Source organism: Camellia sinensis, chromosome 13, assembly GCF_055761805.1.
Source record: "Camellia sinensis isolate YWXY chromosome 13, ASM5576180v1, whole genome shotgun sequence".
NCBI lineage: Eukaryota > Viridiplantae > Streptophyta > Magnoliopsida > Ericales > Theaceae > Camellia > Camellia sinensis.
Window position 1 is genome coordinate 107,480,385 of NC_138973.1, and position 19,223 is coordinate 107,499,607.

General features: G+C 31.2%; 2 protein-coding genes across 2 annotated transcripts in view; one reads left to right on the top strand and one right to left on the bottom strand.

Annotated features, from left to right (window-relative positions):
• Nucleotides 1-19,223, bottom strand: part of LOC114259457 (squalene monooxygenase SE1) — a 284,070-nt gene that overhangs the window by 124,996 nt on the left and 139,851 nt on the right. The gene's annotated exons all lie outside the window — the stretch shown is intronic.
• LOC114313103 (glycosyl hydrolase 5 family protein-like) lies at nt 2,109-13,441 on the top strand. The gene is made up of 4 exons (XM_082903111.1): nt 2,109-2,582; nt 5,311-5,558; nt 11,476-11,993; nt 12,773-13,441. The coding sequence occupies exons 1-4, from the start codon at nt 2,157-2,159 to the stop codon at nt 13,288-13,290; spliced, it is 1,710 nt and encodes a 569-aa protein (XP_082759237.1). The 5' UTR covers nt 2,109-2,156; the 3' UTR covers nt 13,291-13,441.

The window sequence follows — 19,223 nt, forward strand, 5'->3', positions numbered from 1 at the left end:
TTTGAAATGATTTGAAAAATCTCACATTTTTTTTTTGGAGTGTTACATTGGAATATTACGTCTGAAAAAAGTACACTAAAAAATTTTTTTTGGATGTTACATTGGAGTGCTATAGTAAGGAGTTTTTTTGGAGTATAATATTGAAGTGTTACGTAAGGAAAAATACACTAAGAAGTTTTTTTGAAGTGTTATATTGAAATATTATGTTTGAGTGTTATATTAGAGTGTTACAATTTGAAATTTTATATTTGTCCAAAACTTACTAAGAAGTTTTTACACTTTTTTTGAAATGTTTAAAGAATCCCACAACCTTTTGGAATGTTTGAGGAATCTCATATTTTAAGTCATTTTTGTAATCCTTTTGAAATGTTTGAAAAATCTCACATTTCAAATCATTCCAAATAAAAAAGATTCTCATATAAAAATCCATCTCAAATTTAATTCTCACGTGCGGTGTATCTTACCTTTCTAGCAAAAAAAAAAAAAAAAAAAAAAAAAAAAAAAAAAAAAAAAAAAAGAAGAAGAAGAAGAAGAAGAAGAAGAAGAAGAAGAAGAAAGAAAAGAAAAAGAAAAGAAAAATGGAACATAACCGAAATAAGGGTATAACCGTAAATTCAATTTCTAAACAATATATTAAATCTACTTTTTTAAAATCAATGTGACTAATTGATCTATAAAAAAATTATTGAAACTAAATAGATCATTATTACTTAAGATGGGATTTATAGGTCAATTTTTCTAAAAAGAAACTTGGTAATATTATGTGGATATTAAATCATATTTATCTAATTTTTTTTTATGAATAATCTCTTTATATGTAACTAAAAAATTAGTGGTATAGTTAATTAAAGTGCCCACAAATCTCAACTAGACCGTCCAATTCAAACTAATTATTTTGAGACGAGACAAACTTTTAAAAATCAACATGCAAGTCCCTTTTTTTTTTTCAATCTAAAAAAAAAAAAACGACAATTCACAACTCAAAAAGGAATAAGGATATGTATACATAACTCATTCACAAAAATATTTCAAAAAAAAAATATTGTGTGACTCAAATTTATTTTATATTAATTCTTACAATATATGAATTAAATCGGGATCATACAATAAATTTTGGTATATTTTTTGTACACCATTCCTGTAAAATAGTGAATAGCATTCAAAGGCTTAAAAAGTCCCCCCCCCCCCCCTCCCGGGTCACTAGTATTACATGGTTAGGATAAACAACAGTATTCTAATACGGAAAATGTATGAACTCTCAAAATGTACTTATAGTTTCACTCATAATAATATAATTTTACTTATAATAACGTAACAGGGTAGGTATCAATTTTTAATTTATTACGCATTTAATAATGGTAGGTTCAACTTTCATGCCACATAATTGTATATGAATTTGTAAGTATAATTGTATAGATCTCTAGTATTAGTTTAAGGGCTGGGCTTCTCTCTAGTCTGATCACAGACTAGAGGGTACTATTGGGCCCGTGGGGGCTCACCAATGGTTCCTTTTCGATAATTCGAACTGTTCAATGTGTAGAAATCGTTGTGTACTATATGGCTATAAAAAATTACGTTGATCGAATATCGATAGCTATCTTATCGAATCAAATTTCTATTAACCGTTTATTTTTCACCGTTAATTTTTTTTATATACAAAACTGATTTTATCACGTAACTATCGATATTCGATCAACGTAATTTTTTACAAGCATATATTACTCAACGAGTTTTACACATTAAAAGTTCAGATTATTGAAATAGGATCCGTGGTAGGCTCCCACAGATCCAACAGTAATTTCCAATCCGATCACAGACCGGAGGGAAGCCAACCTCATAGGATAATACATTAAAATCTCCATTTCAAAACATACATAAGGTCACAATAATCATTACAATTTAAAATCAACTATTTATAATTATTACATTAATTTAAATTAAGAAATATATTGACGCCACTCTTTTACCATTCTTCATCAAGAAATTTAAACGACCTTAGAGTAAAAGTAAACTTCCAAATCTCAGGCCCCATTCAGTAGACCAAACAGTAAAAAATAAATAAAATTAGACAGAAAGATAAGAAAGAACCAACGACTGCATTGATATAAATATAAGACTTGGAATAGAGCAATATATCCAAAGCAGAGAAAATCAACATGGGAAAGTTCCCATATGTGGTCTCTCTCCTACCCTTTCTCTCTCTTACAGTCATCTTCCTCAGCGCTACCATAGCACCACCACAGCCCGTGGCGGCGCTTCCACTCTCCACCGATTCACGGTGGATCGTGGACGAAACAGGGCAGCGCGTGAAGCTTGCATGTGTGAATTGGGCTGCTCATCTGGATGCCGTGGTGGCAGAGGGACTTAGTAAACAGCCCATTGATTCAATCTCAAAGAAGATTGTGTCAATGGGATTCAACTGTGTTAGACTCACTTGGCCTCTTTTCTTGGCAACCAATGATTCATTGGCTAACACAACTGTTAGACACTCTTTTAGGAACCTTGGGTTGATTGAATCCATTGCTGGTTTTCAAGCCAACAACCCTTCCATCATTGATCACAGCCTTATCAGTGCTTTCCAGGTAATTTTCTTTCTGGGAAAATTGTATGTATTCACATGGTGGTATACTTGGGAAGGGAATCAAATGAGAAAGAGAACACGAAAGATGACATTTTGTTTTGATTGTGTTATTGCTTGTTTGATGATGACCTACTATTTATGGATGAGAGTGATTTCTGGAGCATCTTCAAAAGACACTTTAATGTCGCATTTGGTTGGGGAATTTAAGGAGGGATTTGGAAAGAAAAATTTAATGTTGTGTTTGGTTGAAGAATTTGAAGAGGGATTGAAAAGGAAAATGAAAAAGGTAAGTGAAATATGCATAAAATATATTTATTTTTCACCTAATTTCACACACTTTTTCCCTTTTACTTTCTAAATCTCTCCCCAAATCTTCTAACCAAACAAGCATAACTGTATTTTTTTAACTCTCATCTCTGATGGGCTATTTACTGTCATAGTTATTTTATTAAGCCTCCGTTTAGGAAGTGGGTTGGCTTTTTGGCTTTTTGGCTTTTTTGGCTATTTTAGCCTGGGCTAAAAAGCTTGGTTTGGGAAGGGCTTTTTGGCTTTTTGGCTTTTTTGACTTTTTTTGTGAGAGAAGAGTGTAATGATTATGGGTTGGATGTGATGTTTTGTTTGTTATGGCTAAAATAGCCTATTTTGTTTTTTGTGGCTAAAATAGCCAAAAAAGCCCAACCAACTTCTTCCCAAACGGTGCCTAAGAGTTTTCAAGCTAGTTATATTTGGAGAGTGTTGAGAGACTCTTTTGATTAGTTTGTATGAATAAATAGGTAAAATAAATAGTAACCTTGGAACACATAAATAAAAAATTAATTTAGATAAAATAAAAAGTATAAGTATATTTTTTATACTTTAACTAATAAAAATAAAGAGTACCATTAGAATTGTTCCAACTGCTATCACAAAAAATGATGTGGTCCGAATTTAGAATTTGTACAGTAAGGACCATACTTAAAATAAAACCAACGCATAATGTTTTATTGGAATATTTTCTAGATCCTTAGCATTGTTGTTATTGAAAAGAAGGGGATCAAACCATCTATACAAATGGTTAAGAAATTTATCCCAAAAAATGACGTGGTCCGGATTTAAAATTTTGCACAGTAAGACCTGTATTTAAAATGAAATTCAACTATAGTATTCTTTTCAAGATATAACATTACAAATGTACTTTTTAAAGTTTAAAATATAAATTGTCCATTATACTTCTGGTAATTATAAATATGTTTTTTTTCAAAATTTGTCATTAATAGAGTAAAATAATGAAATTCGTGACTATTTGCTTATATAACAATAAAATTATCAAAAATGTTAATTGAAAAATATTATTGATATCACTAAAAACTATTAATTAACTTAGTGTCGTTTTGGAACAAACTAAAAAGCCACGTTACTCAAGTGCCAAAAACGCAACAAAATTGGTTTGGGAAGTGCCAAAAACGCAAGTGTAAAATTACAAATTATGGCCTATGACAAAAAAATAAAAAAATAAATTTCTTATGTTGAGTAAGGGTATTTTAGTTATTTTAATTTGATTTGACAGCATAAATAAATATTAAACTAAAAAGCAAAAAGTCAACTTTTTACCAACTTCCCAAATCACTTTCCAAAATGGTAAAAAGTTTGGTAGAAAGCCAAAAGCCAGCTTTTTACCAACTTTCCAAAACACCCCTTAATGATTGATTAATGAAAGGGATTATTTTTTATGTGATTTTCAAAATTATACAAAGTAATTAATATTTTAGTTATTTAACTTTTGGATAAATTACTCTTAATCCCCTTTATGTTTGACTATTTTTCACTTTGACCCTTCATGTTTTAAATTTTTTCCAATTTACTTTTAAAACTATTTTTTTTAAAAAAAATTAGACAAAAATTACATATTGACAGTCAATGGTGGAGGCATGTAGGGCCTAGGGGCGCCCCCTAGATTTTGGATTTTTTTTTTTTTTTTGAACATGAATAAAATATTTTAAATAAAAAATTGTAAAAATATTATTTAGAGTGAAATTTCAATGGACATTTTAAAAATTAGAAGAATAATAATGGTTGTTTTGATTAAAAATAAAGAGATTATGATAAGTCATATTATTATCTATGAAAATTTTAATATAATGGTGATGTCTATTATTATTGACATGCAAACATAATTAATCTCAATAATGATATGAAATTTATTGAATTGTTATTACATTTGACATGTAGAGTTCATCCCCTATGTATTTCTGTACTATTGGTTGGTAATATCATATGTCAATAATGACGTGGTTATATTGAATTTTTACTCAAATTTTGTATAAAAAAATTACTTTATCATAATATAATTTATTTTAAAACTTATATATATATATATATATTTGAAATCAATCGTAAAAATTTATGTAAAATATTTTTGTAAAAACTTTTAATGTTGTAATTGATAAGTGCTCCATCTGATTTAATTTCTTAGCTCCGCCACTGTTGACAGTAACATGATATAAAAATATTTTATTATATATAACTCACACCTCTGTCATAAACTTAAATCTCAATGAAATTTTGAACGGAAACTAATTTTAGAAGTAAACTGAAAAAAAAAATAACAGATGAAGAGTCAAAGTGAGAAAAAATAAATTTAAGGGTTAAAATAAAAAAGTGGTAAAATATAAAACGGACAACGTGTAATTTACCCTTAACTTTTTGCAATATATTTGATTAAGGAGTGTTTGGATTGTTGAATCTATTAGGCAGTAGTGTCAAGCCTTGGGAATAACAAAGTCATGGTGCTTTTGGACAATCACATAAGGAAGCCTGGTTGGTGTTGCGACGAATCGGACGGCAATGGATTCTTTGGAGTCCAGTACTTTAATCCTGACCTTTGGATCAAAGGCCTAACCGTGATGGCCTCTTTGTTTAAGGGCACCCCCTATGTTGTTGGGATGAGCTTGAGGAATGAACTTCGTGGCCGCAAAGAGAATGCCAATGATTGGTACAGGTAATTAATAATATTCTTTTATACTTATACAAATTTTAATGATTAGAAAGAAGAAGAAAAAAATCTCATAAACTTCGTGGCCGCAAAGAGAATGTCAATAATAACAAGGTTTTTAGTTTAAGTTACTAGTAATATTTTTTTTTAGAAGGATAAAAATAACATAATTTTTTATATTAGTTTAGGTTCTCTAAAACTCATAGTGACAAAATTTTATAACCTTTTTTTAATTCTTTTGAAAATTTTAAAATTCAATAAATTTTAATCTAGATCTTTTTTTTATATATATAAAATTTGTATTTTTAGAATTACTTCATCAAGATCTGTAAAATAAGATTCATGATGAATACAAAATTTTAAAAATAAAAGTAGGAAAAATTTTAGTTAGTTAGTGAAATTTTGGTGACTAAGTCTAAGTCAGTGAAATTTCGATGATTAAGTAGATTACTGATATTTCGACTGGTCAGTGAAATTTCAATAAGCAAGTCAATGAGTCAGTGGAATTTCATGACTTTTTTTTCTTCAGAATTTTATATTATTCATGAATTTTGTTTGAAACATTTATCAATAAAATTATAAAATATAAATTTTATAAAAAATAGAGATGTAAATCAAAAGTTATTAAATTCTTACAAAAATATAAACTTTATAAAAAAAATAGAGATGTAAATTAAAAGTTATTAAATTTTCAAATTTTGAAATCACTTAAATAATGTAAAAGGTGGGATGAAGGACCTAAACTAGCAAAATAATAACACTGAGGGATTTTAACTAAGAAGGTAAATTATCTTGGACCTTTTATACTATCGAAACTATAACGAGAATGTATTGCTAATTTTTCCTATAAAATAAATTCAAAATTTTTAATTTTGTTAATTTAAGTCCTAAACATTTGATTTATTTTCAATGTAAACTATTTATCTGTTTTTATTAAGTAAAACTAATAAAAAGAAGAAGAAGATATATTAGTTATTAAATTCAACGAAAAAGAATATTTTAGACATTATATATATATATATATATATACATTGAGTTTAATGAACAAAATATCACTTTTTAGTAGTTTTACTTAACGAAAATAGGCTGATGGTTTAGATTGAAAATAAATCAAAAAATTAGAGTTTAAATTAATAAAATTAAAACCTCATAGTTTGTTTTGTTTCAATGGTCCAACTCCATTTTTGTGTGTGTGTGTGTGTAATTTTCTCTAATAATCATGAAGTTGTTTTAAAATATCACTGTAGAATTCCTGATAAAAGAGCAATCGTAACACACACTAGGTCAATTATCCTCATTTCTCAACCACCTAATAAATTTCCCTAATAAAGATGGGATTCAAAATTGTTATATTTGTACATTTCCGCTACTAAGAGCATTACGGGGACAATACTATATAATATTCTAGATTACTCAATAAATATTTAAAAAATGTTATTTGCATAACAAAATTGTACTTGTCACCCCATGAATCATTAATGTTGTTACTTAAAAAATATTTAATATTTAAAATATGTAGATCGAATTAATTATGAGTATGACCCCTACTATATAAAGTTTAAATCTACACTGTATATTTAAATTTTGAATAATTTTCTAAATGCTATAAATTTTAAACTTATGTTCACTTCTTATGTAGATCTACAAAGTAAACGACATGAGTATATGTATACGACGTACCTACTTAAAATTATTTTCGGGATATAGTAAATCTTAAATGTGCTCACATCATTTGATGCATGAATTCAAGTTTTTTTTTTTTTTTTTAAATGTTTAAAATGAAATCTATGTAAATTCATGTAGAAAATAAAAATAAATAAAGGGTAAATTATACTTTCACCTCTTAAATCATGCTCTGTTTCTCACTTTGCCCCCTAAAATATTCTTTCTTTCTCACTTTGTCCCATTTGGACACAAACCTTTTATTTTTTACAATAATGCCAAAGACTCCCAAAAAACATATCCCCATAATCCCTACTCATCTGTGATTAGTTCAGGAAAGAAAAAATAAATAAAAATAAATAAAAATACATTATTAGTTGACATCATTTTGGGAGTTATGGAGATCTCCAACTTTGGGGGCTTTAAACATTTTTGTATATTTTTAAACGGAAAAGGCCACATAGCCATACTAACCTCACCCGTATTTGAAAATAGAAGATATTTTGGAAGGGGGAGCTTCTATTTGAACACACCTACTCTACTTTTTACACATCCTTCTCAGTTCACACACCTTAAAAAAAAAAAAAATTATACTTATTACACACACTTTTATTCCAATTATATCCTCATCCACACAACTTTCCAACACTCCCAATCACTTCCAATCCACACATCTTCAGCGACTACCTCGCCGGCGGCGACGCAGCACCACCGTTCCCTTTCACTTCCAGTCGCCATCCTCATCCCTTCCTCCACCCACCGGCGACACTAGCGTGACCCGCACCTCATCCCCTCGATCTCTCTCTCTCAATCGCGAAAATGGGGTTTTGGAGGTTCATGGTCGAACCAATATGTTTTGTTCGAATGTTGATGGTCGAACCAAATTCATTGGTTCGATAGTTGATTTCCGAATGGAGGCGATTCTTTCGATATTGGTAGTCCGAATGGTAAGAAAATTAGTCTTCTTTTAGATTTAGGTTCTCCTCTCTCTCTCTCTCTCTGTGGATGTGCAGAATTGAGGGTCACGAAGGGGTGAGAGCTGCGGCGGCGGCGGTGGTGTTGTGTTCCGAAGTGAGGGGTTACGGGGGTGGTGGGAAGGGTGAGTGAGCGATGAACGATGGGATGGGGTGGAGCTTCGATTCGAGAAGAGGGAGGCTGGAGAGAGGCGACGGAGGGAGGGACGGTGTTGAGGAAGGAGATGACCAGAGGGGAGGGACTGTGTTGGGTATTAGGGTTAGGGTTAGGGTTAGGGTTAGGGTTTTGGTTGAAGAAGAAAGGGATATTTTGGTAATTTTATTTTAGGATGGAAATGTAATAAAAAAAATATCATTAAGTGTGTGAGGAGAGGGGAAATGGTGTGTGTAAATAGAAGCTCCCTTTGGAAGGCATCACGTGATGTGTGATGGAAATAAATTGTGAAATCACTCGCATAGTTTAATTGACAGATTTCCATAGTGGAGCAAGGGAGATTTCATTTGGGAATAAATTATTTTAGTAATTTTTAAATTTTTTATAAAAAAAAATATGTAAAAAAGTAAAAAGAATGATGTGATAATGTAACTTTTTTAATTTTTTAACTAAAATATATAATTGTCAAATGAAACATAAATCATTCGATAAATATTTGAGGGTGATTACCTGTGTGGATTTTGATAAAAAAATTAAGGTTACATTAACTTGGGTAGAATGATGGGAAATATTAGGGCATCGGACAAACTGTTTTTATACCGTAAGATTTATTGCATTTATTTAGATTTTTTTTTTTTTTTTTTTACATAACTTAAACGTATGATGTTTGGCAGATTGTGATTTTTTTTTTTCCTTCTTAAAGCCAAGTGAGGCATGAGATGATTGATTTGATTTTGTCTTTTTCTGAGTTGTCTTAGGTTGATCTGGGATTTTTGAAAAGTTTATTTCGTATTGATTTCTTTGATTGTTTGTGGTATTTCATTTAAACAATAATATAATTTCCTGTATTTTACCCCAAATTTGTGTTGACTACAAGTATTTTGTCTTCTATTTGTTTAATGGTTGGGAACCCCATTTCTATTGGGACTTTTAGCAAAAATGTTAGAAATTTTTGAAAATTTATCAAATTTTTTACCAAATGTCTCATATGGATATGAGACCCACTCTCATGTGAGATATTTAATAGAAATTTTGATAAAATTTTTAAAATTTCTAACATTACTCGACTTTTTATAGTGTTTGCTGTTTGGCCTTAATAGTGTCAATACATTTGGATTTTGTTTGGTTTAATTTTTAGAATATATTTTCTAAATTTTTATGAAAAAAACTAATAATTAATTTAGTAAAAAAATAATAAATAAAAAAACACTCATGATTTTTATATAATTTTATATTTTTTGAGGGGAAAAAGTATTTTTAAAAATTTTTAAAAAATTATTTTGGTGTTTATATATACTACTCATCCAAATTAAACGTCTATGTCAAAATGGGGCAAAATCGGAAACGAAGCATATTTTAGCGGGGTATAATGTGAGAATCTTTTCTTTACGGGCAAAATGAGAAAAAACATTAGGGAGTGAAAGTGTAATTTACCCATAAATGAATAATGAGACATGAATATTTTTTAAAACCTCTTTAATTTGGATTCTCAATTCTTTGAACCCCCATCCCCAGTAAAATGAATCCCCATCATTTTCTCTTTGAACCCTACCTTAATACCAATTATATACCTAATCTCAAACCCAAACCCTAGCCCCCACTCCCAACCACCACCTTCGGCACCACTGTCATTGCCTCCCAATCCACTTCTTCTTCTTCTTCTTCTTCTTCTTCTTCTTCTTTTCTCCTCTTCCTCTATCTCATATTCAGCAAACCACCATCGCACTACCTCATCTATCTCCAAAATCGAATCAAACAACTCCAGCACTTCTACCGTCAGGCCACCGCTATGGCCTTTGTCGCTAGGCCATGACCGCCACTGTCTCTCAACATCTCCTACCTTCCACGCATTCCACTTCTTTCTCCTCTTATCTTTCTCCTTAGATCTAGGGTTCGTGGAGGTATTGGAAGAGTTTCACGACGGGAAAGGGATTTGCGGTGGGAGAGAATGATGGGTTAGGGTTTTGTAGGTGAAGAAGAAAAAGAAGAAGATGCGGTGACGACGGGTAGGAGAGCAAGGAAGGGAAGAAAAAGAAGAAGGGAGAGGAGGGGGATACTAGGCTGGAGTTTTGCAGGTGAAGAAAAAGAAGAAAAAGAGGTAGCGGCGGCAGTAGCGGCGGTAGGTAAAGTAGAGGAGAGGAGAAGAAAAAGAAGAAGAAGAAGAAGAAAAGAGAGAAGGCGATGGCAACTAACTGGCTGGAGCAGGGAGTGGCGACAACGATGAACAGGGTTAACAGTGGCTGCAGAATGTGACAAAATTAGGGTTAGGGTATGGAAAATGAGGGTTAAAAGGTTAAGAATGAGGATAGAAATTGAATTTTATCTTTAGACTAAACAACAATGATAGAGACCACTAATTTTGGAACTCTAAAAAGACCACTAATGACATGGCACTCAATAAAAAAAGAAAAAAAATACAACACCAAGGCCAAAACATCAAATCATTCATGGTGGGGTCTACTGCCACATCATTAGTGGTAGCACTAATTAGTGCTCCCACTCATTTTCCTTAGACTAAATTAGAATTTAAAATAAATAAAAAAATAGAAAATCCAAAATAAAAAGATAAATGTTATTAGCAACCCTCTTTTTTAAACATGGTCTTATTGTTCATGGGCTTGGTCCAAACTGTAAAGAATATAGTTTGGGCTGACTCTTATTTGGCACATAAAATAAGGTTGTGGCCTGGGGCCTAAAATTGGAAATGGTGCTCAACAAGTCACTTTAATATGTGTTTCTCAAGTAGTAAGAGGTTTTTTTTTTTTTTTTGGCCAACTCAAGATCTTGATTTCGAGTCTTGTGCACTTTGTTATATAATTTTTCTTTTAAAAGTAGAACCGCAACACGTATGTAATTCAAATAAAGAAAAATAAAAATAATAAATAATAAATTTAATATCATAATATGTGTAATGCTCAAGCGGTAAGAATACTGCTTTCTTAAATTGAATATATTAGTTTCAAGTCTCGTACATTACTCTATAATATATATATATATATATTTTTTTTTTTTTGTTTTAAATAGAAAAATGAGGAACATGTGGCCTAAGGAGAAGCAAACAAATTTTTCCACACCAAGTCCAGCATTCTACTTATATAATAGTATAGTAACTGATCTTTAGAAAATCTGTTAGGTACATGCAAAAAGGTGCAGAAGCAGTTCATGCAGTAAATCCTGACATTCTTGTCATTCTCTCAGGATTGAGTTTTAATACAAATTTATCATTCCTTCTCAACCGTCCAGTGAATCTAACCTTCAAAGGAAAGCTAGTATTCGAGGTATATTCGTATGGGTTTTTTGACGGGTCCGCGTGGATAACAGGCAACCTGAACCAAGTTTGTGGGCAAGTGGTAGATCAAATGATGAGGAAGGGAGGGTTTTTGTTAGACCAAGGGTATCCCTTCTTTATGAGTGAGTTTGGGGTGGACCTAAGGGGTACAAATGACAATGACAATAGGTATCTAAATTGTATATTGGGTGTAGCTGCTGAACTTGACTTGGACTGGGCTTTGTGGACTCTTGCTGGGAGTTATTATTTGCGACCAGGGGTGATTGGGTCAGAGGAGTTTTTTGGGGTGTACAATTGGAATTGGTGTGAGGGGAATTCAAGCTTCTTGAAAAGGATCTCAGCCGTTCAATCACCCTTTCAAGGTATTGAATTCATAAAAATTAATTTTCTGTTTTTTTTTTTTTTTTGAAATTATTCAATACTCACCATTGTAATATGTGGACGTAAACATAATACTCCTGACCAACGAGATAAGGGACAAATGAGACAAATCTTGTCTCTCATCTAGTCAATCAAAGTGAATTAATTTGGCTCCCCATCCAGTGCTCAAGTCTTCTATAGTACTTTTTTCATCTAGCCATTGTCTAATAGTTGGTCTAAAGGCCACAATTCAATTCAACAATTAGTCATTATCACTAGTTGTGCAATTTAAATCAATTGTTGGATAATGAATGGATAAAAAAAAGCACTAGAGAATGTTTTTCAACACATTCATGACTAGTGATCTTATTAATTTGATAGTGTCATATCACAACCCAACGTACTGAGTTGGTATTTCTGAAATGCTTCAAGAAAGACGATAAATTTTGTACTAGGAAGACAAAAAAATAAATAAATAAATAAATAAGAAAAAAAAAAAACAGGAACATAATAGGAATGGATTAGCAATGGCAACACCTTTCAAATTATATTAAAGGTACCATAAGTCATGGTGTACAAATTTTTAGTTTACACATAAGTTGGTATAATGCATCCGGTCCAAACATATACCGACTTCAATTTAAATGCTAGTGTTACATATCATCTATAAATTTTATTAATGTGTGTCTTTAGAATTTTATTATGTGCCTTAAAAATTCACGTTAATAAGATCTGTCATCTATATATAAATGGTTTTGTTTATGCTTTTTTTGACATGCAGGGCCAATCCAACCAGGAGCCAAACTACACAAAGAAATTTTCTACCCATTAACTGGTCAGTGTGTCCAAAGAAAATCACTGTTTGAGCCACTGAAGCTAGGTCCATGCACAGACTCTGAGGCTTGGACCTACAACACACAACAAAAGACACTATACATAAAAGGAACTTATTTCTGTTTACAAGCAGATGGGCTAAACAAACCAGTCAAGCTGGGTGTGATTTGTAGTGGCTCAACTTCAAAATGGGAGCCCATCTCGGACTCTAAAATGCACCTCTCATCCAAGCTCGCCGCCGATGGCAATGCCATTTGCTTGGATGTCGACCCCAGCAGCAATATTATCATCACGAATACTTGTAAATGCTTATATAGCGATAATAAGTGTAACCCGGCAAGTCAGTGGTTCAAAGTTGTTAATAGTACTAGAAGTTCGTGTGTGACCATGCCTTTCTTTCGATTCAACTCGGTGTTGGATTTCTTCAGAAAGAATATGCTTGGGAGTCTGGCGGTTTCAGCATGAAGAAGAGAATATGGTGATCTATTTAGACATGGAATAAAGTTGTGAAATGAATAATACATACAAGAAACCATTTGTTGAACAAGTTCATTGGAGTTTCATATGCTGTTTTAGTTTGTTGAAGCAATAAAATCATTTGGATATATTACAATTACACCTCTTGAAATTTTGTTTAAGATACAAATTATCTTATGTGATTTTAAAAATTACATTTTGCCCTTTAAAATTTTTAATTTTATAACAAATGACCTCTTTTATTAATCAAACATCAATTCAACTAATATTTTTTTAATGATGTCAAAAATTTATTTTAATTAATAATTTAAGTATTTTACTATTATATAGGAGAGCAGTTAATAATTTCATTTTTTCAGTTAATTCTGTTAAATAAAAAATTCTGATAAATGAATATTTATAATTTTCTAAATCATAAGGGATAATCTATATTTCAAACAACCTCAAGGGTTGTATTTGTAATTTACCTAAATCATTTTTTTTTTTTTTTGAACGACCCAAATCATGTTGTTGGGGTCTTTTTTTACTTTTTTAACAGTAATACTACAAATCTACACATAACTACCTAGAAATTATCTAGAATTATCATCTTATAGTCCAAATTTATTCTACATCGACCTTACATTATACAAATTTAATCTCCATCACACAAATACCCACCCAAAAAATTCTGGGTGGATATATCTGGTTTCTAGACTTTTTCCTCTTTTAATATTTGCTTCAAATTTGACTCTCTCTTACATACTCTCAGTTAAAATAAAGACCATTATTCTAATACATTAAGATCTCCCTTTGAGAACATATTTATGGTAACAATAATCATTACAATTTAAAATTTAACTATTTATAATTCTTACTGTGGAGAACATATTTGTCTCATATCACACTGATTAATTAAGCGATAAACAAAGAGATGAGTCATACTGTTCCAGATCTACAAAATAAATAATCTTTAATGTCACCCGATCGTTGGTTGCAGACCAAAAAACACTGTAACGATCAAGTTAGCTGGGAAGTAAAATATAAATAAGACCAAATCAATAAATGTATGAGATCATGTTTACCTCCACTTGCCCTTCCCTCTTCCTTTTCAATTAAGATTACATGCCCTTGTGTAGGATAATATGTCATCCATTTTATTCAATAAGCATAAGCTACTATTGCACTAAAAAAAATTAGGCTAAAATGTGTCCAGAATTTAAAATCTGTTGATCAAATTCATTATGATTTTTTTTCCCCCAATACATATTTCTCTAAAATAAAACAATAGGAATGATATATTATATACCTCCAATGAATTTCTTCTTCCTCATCTTCAACAGCCTTTATATCATCGGGAAAGTCTCCAAACCTAGACTTATCCACTCAAAATTTTTTGAGTTAGTAATTGTGTGGTGGATTAATTTGTGTAGTGTAGAGTCTATGTAAGGTGTGGTGAAAATTAATTTTTGAATAATTTCATAACTAATAAGAATGAATTTGTAGTATTACTCTTATGTCATCATCAGAGATGTGCCTCACAAAACCGCTATGTTTCCTAGCATTATTTCTCTCTGGAATTTTACATTTTCTGGCACAAAGATTGGAGAAGGAAAACCATTTCATTCATTGGTAAATTAGTTGTACAGATTCTCAAGCATAAAAATTTCATGTAATTCCATTTTCATGTACATACCAACCTAATAATTATACGCAATGTTTGTGCATATGATCGTTTTCTTTTAGATAAACAAAATTATGAAGTGTATGATTGAAAACAAAATTTTTGAAAATTGAAAATAAACAATTAAGAGTTTTGAAAAAAAAAATATCAGGCTCTGTTTGGTTTAGTTTTTGAAAAGAGTTTTGAGTTTTGAGTTGTATTTTGAAATTGAAAAGAGTTTTGAAAATTAAAAATTTATTTAGTTATGAGTTTTGAAAATAATTTTGGAATGATTTGTAGTTTATTTTTTATTTTTATAGTTGAATAGATGAGTGTGAAAGAAAATTTGATTGATTGATATGTACAATGTGAGAGAATGAGAGAGGAGATAGCACTACAAGAATTTATACATTTGCCGACCACTTTTGCCGACCAAAAAAATGACATTTGCCGACCAAATATTAATTAGTCGTGAATGATCAATATTTTTGGCGACCAAATATGAGTTGGTCGCAGAATGTCACATTTTGGCGACCAAAAATGAGTTAGCCGCAGAAATTGGTATGCTTTTGACGACCAACTATAAATTTAGCGACCAAAAATTTAGTCGGCAAATCCGACTTTTCCCGACCAACCAAAATTTTGGTTGCGAATTACTTTTGCCGACCCTCAATTGGCAACCAAAGTAGCAACAAAAAAAATTGGTCGCGGATAACTTTTGCCGACCAAAAATGGACTTTTAGCGACCAATTTTTTGGTCGGCAAAAGTGTTAATTCTTGTCCTATAGGGAAGAGAAAAAAATGTTGATTGATTTATTAATAAATAAAAAAAAAGAGAGAGAGGAGAGAAAAAAATAATTTTGAAAAAATAATTTGTTAACCAAACATGTTTTTTTGATTTTTTGATCCAAATATTAATTTAAAAATTAAACGAAACACTACCTTCAATTTAGGGTATAACGGTGCATATAAATTGCTATTGAGAGTATTTTTTAGATGAAAAAAAGGAAGGTAACAAGCATACTAACGTATTAACTTCATATAATAATATATATAATGCCACTTTTTACATTTTTTTGTTTATGATTATTTACATGTATTTATGTATGCATTTGCAGATAATTAATGCGTTTTATGTTGTAGATTTTCATGCATGTGTTTTCCAACTTTCTTTGCAAATATTTGTTAATAAGAATATGAATATTTACACCAATAATATTATAGTCAATCTATTTATTTATTATATTTTGTTTATTACTTCATAGATCACTACCATATTGGTAAAAATTATTTAGTAGTTCATTAATATTATTCTATCCAATGATGGTGCACTGAAAGAGCATAATGGATCTAATCTTGTATTTCACTTACTTGAGCAAATACAATATTTGAGTTTTTTTATTTTTTATATTCTGTTGTCTTTGGTGATTTTTTTTTATTTTTATTTTAATCAAATTTTATTTATTTATTATTTTTTAAAAGCACTTAACCTAGATGCATCTATAAAAAATTATTTTTGGAGAAATCTAAAAACAAATCAATACACACAATTAAAAAATATATATACTAAATTTTTGTATTTTTTATATTCAAATATTCTACTTTTTAAGTATATCTAGGCTATGTAAGTAAATTTTTTTGATTAAAATATTAAAAAAATTCACTATAGACACAAAAACACGGCGAGCTCAAAAACTGTATTTTAAAACTCAAAATCGAATAGAGGGATTTTTGGAGGAGGTGTTTGTCCGAAAGGAAATCAGTAAATTTAAGAATTCAAAAATGTTTTATAAAAAATTATGTGTCATTTAAGTTATTTTTAAGTGCGAATCTATTGGAATAATATATCACATTTCTTATTTGTTGAACTTATTAATTAAGTTTTCATCTAGAAGTGGAAAGTATACCCTCAAAAAGCGTAAATGGTATGTATTTAAAATTTGAGTCACAATTGTTTGTTATTTCTATCAATTTGAGTCATAACAGAGAGCAAATACATCATGAAGAGGGGAAAAAAAAAACCAAATTTGATTAGAAAAAAATAAAAATAAAAATACCAAGATTTTACTATTGAGGGCCACATCAATTTATAAAAATTTAAAAATAAAAATAAAAAATCAAATTTATTTACAAAGTTAAAATTTGAGTTGTGCATAGAAGAAAGAGGGAAGAGAAGCAAAGTAGATAATAATAAATAAATAAATAAATGACAAAAACATAACCAATAACAAAAGCAATAAATTACATATATGCATTGCCTTGCAAGTCTTGCAAAATCTTAAAAATCCATACCACATTATATCTAACTTATCCCAAAAGCAACGAGAGTTATAGCCTCTGTCTTTTACTTGACGTGTTTCCAACTTCAATGAATATAAACCCTAATTAATGGGAGAGAATTCTTCTCAGTACTTTCTTTATTTAACAGTTTATCTACAAATCATAATTTAGTGATAATGATTAATTGTTGAATTGTAATTTTTTAATTAATTATTAGATGATGATTTTATGAAAGAATAAAGCTTCCGACCCCAGTGGCGGTGCTGGGGGTCGTGCATGTCGAGCCGGGATTGGCCAAAAAAAAAACTGTTTTTTTTTTCTTTTGTTTTTAGCGATTGGCGTGCTGCCACGTCACTGGAGGTCTGAAGCAATGTTCTTTTATGAAAAAAGTATTGGAGAGAATCCAGATCCCTAATCAACACGCTAGCTTGTTATTTATGAGTTTTTGCACTTTTAAGTGGGTTGGAGAATAACAATAATCTTGAAGAAAAATAAAAATGTAATTTAAATTTTCATGATTCTAACATTTGAAATGAGATAGAATAGAATTTCATCAATAATTACAATCTCAAACTGAGTAGGAATTTGACTCCCACCCTCTCTTACGGTAATTTCACATTCTTAAAAAAAAATATGGACTATTTAAGAGTGTTAAAAAAAAAAAAAAAAAGAAGGTTAATTATGTCCAAAATTTTTAAATTTTTACTGAAATCCTATTTCTAGTAATGTGATTCCTAATAGTGTGATTTATATTTTATACATTTGATTCTTGACATCCATCTTTGTGTAATTCTTATCCCTTTTTATTTAATTTGAGATTTTTGTTTTTAGATTTGTTGTATGGTTTTAGCAATAATGTTATTTATCATTGTACGGGGAGGAAATAATTCTCCTCGTATAATCCTGTTGACCAAGTCCACGCTCCTCCGTACGACGTCGCTTTATCACCTGAAAACACAAACGTGAGCTAGCCGGCGGGTGTGTGCCGGAAACCTCTCCGATGCCTAAGTCAGTAAGCTTGACAAATAGACAAAGTTTATGTTCTCAGAAAGAATTGTGTTCAATTACCTCCTCCAAGGTGATGCTTGTGAGCTTTTATAAGTTTCATATGGCACAATCCTAGTAGGACTTGTATTTCTCCATGCAGAGTCCTCCTAGGCTTCATACTCTTAAGGATAATGCTTATCCTTTCACACCCTCCCCCACTGCTTAAACCAAGTGGGATGGTTCTCTTTATGGCCGAACTTCCATTTGACCGAAGTAAAAATGGCTATGCCGAGCCACAAAGTAGGCCGTACTAACAGTTGTTCGGTTCTTCTTCATGTTACACCATATCTCGGTTCTCTCATACATGAACCGTGGTGTGTTCGGACCGAACCAACGACTCGACCGGCATAACTCTCAAACCGGTATACCTCTAAGGCCGGTCTAACTTCAAGGCCGGTCTAACTTCAAGTTGCTCCCCAAACCGACGTACTTTACAATCTCCTAACCGAAGTAACTCTACCCTTCGTGAGCCGAAGTAATTTCACCTCCTTGGGCCGAAGTAACTTTGTCTTCCCAAGGCCGGAGTAACTTTGCCCTTCTGGGCCGGAATATCTATTGCGGCCTTCTTACTTAGTCCTTCGCGTTTTGGGCCTCAACGCCCAACTCCCAGCTCGGCCCAATTTTTCCCAAAAATTACCCTCTCAATTGCCCCTTAATTCCATCTGCATAGCATGATTGGGATTACCAGTCCATCAGCCGAGCTGACGTCGTTTTAAGCTGTTCCAGCCGAGCTAAAAACCCTCGAATTTTTCAGCCGAGCTAATCTTACTCCGGGCCCTGTTTTGTCCGGTCAAAAACGTCTCTTCAATCATAGTGTCTGTAACGCTTCCCATTCTTGTGACACGTGGCATTTTTTGATTGGTTAAGGACGGCTGTCACGCCGTCTTCGTGCTTTGTGATCTTGAAACAGTTCCCGCCCAAATTTTGGGCTCTCTAACAAAAGTAATCCCTG